Source organism: Physella acuta, unplaced genomic scaffold (assembly GCF_028476545.2).
Source record: "Physella acuta isolate Inbredline_101_S28 unplaced genomic scaffold, ASM2847654v3 ptg000206l, whole genome shotgun sequence".
Classification (NCBI taxonomy): domain Eukaryota; kingdom Metazoa; phylum Mollusca; class Gastropoda; family Physidae; genus Physella; species Physella acuta.
This window is the reverse complement of record NW_026731725.1, coordinates 1-5,663: the sequence shown is the minus strand read 5'-3', so window position 1 is coordinate 5,663 and position 5,663 is coordinate 1. Positions and strand designations below refer to the sequence as shown.

Sequence of the window (5,663 nt, the reverse complement as noted above, 5' to 3'; positions counted from 1 at the left end):
AATCAATAGAGCTAAATCTAAAGGAAAATTTCTAAAATTTTGATACACTTGAATAATTTATAATACAGCAATGTGCAAATTTCCCTATAAGGACCAAAGCTTGTGTGCAATGCAGAGTTTTTTTTTTTTTTTTTTTTTTTGTGGACCTGAAATACAACTGTGTAATTGTTTAACAACTACTTCAGAAGCATGCAAATATGCAGCATAGATGGACAATTTTAATGGGCAGCATTTTAGATATTAAAGACCAAAAGTCAAAAGCCAAAAAAAACCTTCACCAAAAAATTAAACTGTAATATTTGAAGTAGAAATCCGCTGGCATTTTTTTTCAAGCACTTTACCAGTATTTAAACTGATAGGCAGGAGTGAATTGAATATTTGTACATATAGTTTTAGAGATAACAGTATGCATCCAAAATACAAAGATAAAATGCTATACATTTAATATACAACTTCATATTTATACCAGCAGAATCTCTCTACTGCTATTTAAAAAAATATTTTAACAATATAATGAACACATTTTTCAAAGAATATTAATCCAATTAAATTAAATTAAAATTAAATGAGATCGCGATGAATATATTTTAATACTTTTTTGCTTTGAAAACAAGAAAAATAATTTTTTAAAGAATGTTCAATAAATAATAAAACATAAACCACCACCGGATTTTTTAATTTTCAAAATCTTCGTATGTTATCGCAACTTATTTTGTATTAACATTTTTATTTGATGTGCAGACTTCTGAGATTTTCGTTAATACATTTCTAATAATAAAATACATTATTAATGAAAGAATTAATAATAAAAAATACATTTAAAACAAAAATCATTAAAACACAGGTTGTGCTTAAATTATTCTACAATGTGCTCAACACAGAAGTTTTAATTTTAGAAGTGACAAAAAAAAATCAGTTTAAAAAAACACCTTTTCAAAATAACAATTGGGATTAAAACTTTAAGAAGCAGATAAAAAAAATCATTTAATATGTTTAAAACTGTAAAGCTTTTACCTCCCCTGAGTTCAATTTAAAAATACTATCATGAAATTCATTTTTGCATTTCTGTGTTTTAAGAATGTGATAATTAAAAGTTTATTTTAGAAAAAAATTAATTTCATTAATCGTTAAAAATTTTTTTTCATTAATATTTGCAGTAAACATTAAAAAATCCAAAATCTTATTTCGAAACTGCCATTTAGAAGAAAAAAAAATAAACTTTACATTTATGAAAAACGAGCTAGGTTAGTCTACGGATTACTGCCATTTAGAAGAAAAAAAACAAAAAACTTTACATTTATGAAAAACTAGCTAGGCTTGTCTACGGCTTGAGATTAATATTTTCCTTATCCTCATCATCAACATCCTCCACAGGCTCAGCCTTGCACAGCTTGGCCCCAGGCATCTGGGCATGGTACTCCTCACTCAGCTGCTCCAGCTCGTCCAGGGTCTCCGGCATCCGCAGCATGACCAACATCCGCAGGTCGTCGTTGATGGTGCTGAGGAACTTGTCCCTGACAATTATCTCCATCATCCTGTGGCAGTTGTGCTGGACTCTTGAAGTCTCCATCCACCTGCGGAACAGCCTCTTCAGCCGAGTGATGTAGGTCCCGGCTCTGTCGTTGTCCAGGGGCCGAGCCTCAAAGAACCTCTCACAGTATTCTTTAAACACCGGCCCATCCCTCTCTACGTCAGCGGCCTGGGCCTGGGCTTGCGGCACATTGATTATCTCCCCACAGAAATAAGCTTTCTCCATTTTGATCTTGCTCTTGTTGTCCAGTACAAAAGAAGTGTCCTCCATATAATGACCTGCAATGATTCTACCACCGTTGATTGGGATAAATCTGCGATTCATTCCGCTCTTTATGCTGTTTCAAAGAAAAAAAACAAGTAATATATTTTAATATTTAGCTGAAAATTTAAAGTATTTTTTTTCATTTGTACAACATAAATTAAACGAGTTCAATTTAAACTATTACGTAAGCTAATATTTAGATTCAAATTAATCAAGAATATTATAAAAATCAATTTAAATATTTATATATATATATATATATATATATATATATATATATATATATATATATATATATATATATATATATATATATATATTCAAATAAAAGATCAATTTATATATATATATATATATATATATATATATATATATATATATTACAACAATTTTTTATGCTTGGTCCAATTTTTCAACAATGTAGTAAAAATATCTAGAATAGTAAAAATCAAAGAAGCGAATATAACAAATGTATTATAACATGATCAAAAATGCAGCGTCTCTTGTACCCCATCTGTAAACCTTGAGAGTGAGTAAAGTTGGATTAACTACTCACCACTGGCTGCTGGACTTTGGCTGCTGGACTTTGGCTGCTGGACTTTGGCTGCTAGAGTGGAACTTTAGGTCTGGTCCTCAATTTGTTGGGGTGAGTAGAGTTGATGTAGCACCAGCACTGCCTCTAGAACACTATGATGTCTTAAATCTTGTCCTCAATGTGTTGGGCTGAGTAGTTGATGTAGCACCTCTCTATGTAGCACCTCTCTATGTAGCACCTCTATGTAATTTCTCTCACTGCTTAACAAGCTATAGGACGATGTATATCACTCCTCCTTGACAACAGCCTATAGAATAAACATAACAAACATTCAAGCTTAACGAAACTATGACTAAAAGCATTTTTCTTACAAGAATTCACTCTCCATATGGTAGATTTTGAGTCCTGAAAAACAAAAAAAACCCTACACATTGAGTTGTATCTTCTGCTGACGTCACTTGACTCACACTTCGGCACTATTAATAGAGATTTTTTTTTCCTTTTGTGTAGGCTGCTCACTGTTCGCCTTTGATTTTTTCCAATTACTTTTTTCTTCGCTTTAACTATTGTAATGCTTGTTTCATTCCTTGTCATGAAATTATAATATTTTAGGGCGGATGTTATATATCATTTTAATTAGGCTGTTAAATATATTTCAGGCTATGTATACAACATGCACAGTAGTAAAGCAAAGTACAAGAGAATGACATTAATAACGCAATAGATAGACTATCAATTCTACCTCTGTATTTTCATTATGCACCCTGATAAAAAAAGACACATTTTACACTTTTAACCCCCCCCCCCCCTTCCCTCCCTCATTTTATAACAAGAAGAGCATTTTAAATTCCCAAAAACAACACTTAAGGAGAAAACTATACGTTAACAAAACAATAAGTAACAGAAATAAAAGACTGAAAATTAAAAGGTTGGCGGCTTTGGAAGATTTTATTACCTCCCTTCCTTAAACTATATCGAAAAAAAATAAAAAAATAACACATCACAACCTGTATTATTGTTAACTAAAAAAAAAAAAAAAACGAAAAGAAAAAGCAAACTAGAAATTTAGAAAATAATTACATACCAATATTATCCAGAAGAAATAACAACCTACGATTAACACAACAAATTTAACTCAACATCAACGGCCCGAACTCGTCTGTTAGTGTGAAGAAACCAGCGCCAAATGAGGCGACTTTACCATACCTGGCCGGTGAGGCGATCAATAAGTCAGGGGAGGTAACGCCACTGGGGTTTTTTGTCACCGGAGAGAGTTGTTCATTTCTTTGTTGAGATTTTAAGCGGCGCGACACACAAGTTAGGGGTAATGAATCGCTGGCTGATTGTGCGTGAAAAAAATATGTGCGTGATTGTATGGGGTGTAGAAATGTGGGGAGGTGAGGAGGGGTGGGGGAAGGAGGGGTGGGGGAAGTGGGAGGAGTGTTGGGGTGGTTTAAGGATATTTAAAGATATTTCCATCAATATCATATTTTAGCGTTTCGTAAACCTAAAAACAATAACACAGTAATAAGCAAAGATTTCCCCACACGGGTTAGTCATGTCCAAACATTCCAAGTTGGTATCGCAGATTACGATACTGTCATATTAGGGCACTGGGGACACGAGCATCCGACTACTGGATACTCGAGTACGATTACTAGTCTCGATACCGTTGGACATCCCAGTGTTTACTCATCTCTAAGACACGTACATGGGGAGGGGGGGGGGTGACACTAAAAACAATAGGGTGGAGGGGGTGGGCAAAATTTTCTGGGGGGGGGGGGAAGGGGACACTGTTTTGTATATATAAATTTAATGTCGTTGGAGTGGGGGTGGGGGTGTGGAAGCGTGATTCGGGGGTGGGGGGAATACTATACCCTCCCCCCCCCCACCCCGAAAAGATGCCTAAATGAAACAATGCCTGGAAATGCGCTATACTATAACATGAGGGGTGATCTATGGAGGTTTTATATACATGAAATGTTCCAGGGGTGGCTAACAGTGTTATATGTATGTGTTAAAGTTATGTATATGTATTACTTAGAGAGTAACTTGAAAAAAAATGATCATGTGTTGTTGAGTTCTAGCTGTCATATCACATGGGGAGCCCTGGTTGGGTAGTGTGCTACTGCTCAATGCTAATTGGAAATTTTTGTAACACTTGTAGGGAATAGGTTGGGGATGACCCTATAGAAAATATACACTGTTACCAGTGTAGAAATAGAAGGAGGGAAGGGGGGGGGGGATGTTGATGGAGTCACAAGACCCTACATGACATAGTATTATAGTGTGAGCACCCTTTGGTTATGGCTCAGTGTTTCTTTCAGACTTTTTTTCTCCGCTCGGGGAGGGGGAGGGGGGGGGCGGACTAAATTTTCCATGTGGTAAAAGAAAATATTTTCTAAATAATTTATATTACATTCGAGTCGGGGTGGGGGGATTCCTGAAAGAAACTCTGTTTATGGTTAGCCATACCCAACATGTTTCGTAAACCAGTACAAAAGAAAACTTAGGATTCTGCGTTAAAATCGAAAAGTACCAAAATGTAAAACATATCTTCAATGGTAAAATACTGCACCGTTTTCGCACATACTAAAAATCACACACACACTCACCTAAAAATAGATCTGACGTGTAAGGCGAGCCTAAATTTTGTATCGTACCACCCTTACACGGTCGACACGGCCGAGACGAAAACATGTTGCCAGGCAACGGCTTTACCGTGCACGGTCGCCCCACCACACCGTCCCATCCCTTTCATTCTAATCACAGGACTAGCAGTTTAAAAACAAGAACAGTCAATGTTGGGAACACTTGACGATACAGGATGCGTTTGTTCAAAACATAAGGATGTTATTTTATTCGAATAGTGTTACTATACAGTAAAAAGCATTTAGGGATCTAGAAGCATGTCTTAGGTTCAAGCTGACTAGCTGAACTTTATTAGCGACCAGAGCACTTCCACCCCTCACGTACAAAATAGAAAATATATATATATATATATATAGAAATTATAAACTTTAATCGGTGTCTGCCCTTCCCTCTGAAAGTTACAAGAGTCCAGTCTCCCCCCCCCACCTTTTATTAAAATAAATTATTATTGAAACTATTTTAGCGATAGCCATGAGGATCTTTGGCTAAGTGGCCTGTGGTCATCAGATCGATGTGGTAAAACAGTTGTATATAGAGGTACCCTACCCCACCCCTGTCCCCACACCCAAAACAAGTTTACTACCCTAATCCTGCCCCCACACAAAAACAACCCTACTCCCCCCCCCCCCCCAAAAAAAAATAGTGCTCTGCCCTACTCCTGCCCCCCCCCCCCTCAAAACT

The 5,663-nt window shown here is 36.1% G+C and overlaps 1 protein-coding gene across 1 annotated transcript; it reads right to left on the bottom strand.

Annotated features, from left to right (window-relative positions):
- Positions 1-1,266: 1,266 nt before the first annotated feature.
- On the bottom strand, positions 1,267-3,601 carry LOC131937298 (uncharacterized). The gene is made up of 3 exons (XM_059294584.1): positions 3,415-3,601; positions 2,352-2,637; positions 1,267-1,868 (listed from the first exon to the last, which is right to left on the bottom strand). The coding sequence occupies exon 3, from the start codon at positions 1,853-1,855 to the stop codon at positions 1,322-1,324; it is 534 nt and encodes a 177-aa protein (XP_059150567.1). The 5' UTR covers positions 1,856-1,868; positions 2,352-2,637; positions 3,415-3,601; the 3' UTR covers positions 1,267-1,321.
- Between the last annotated feature and the right edge of the window lie 2,062 nt (positions 3,602-5,663).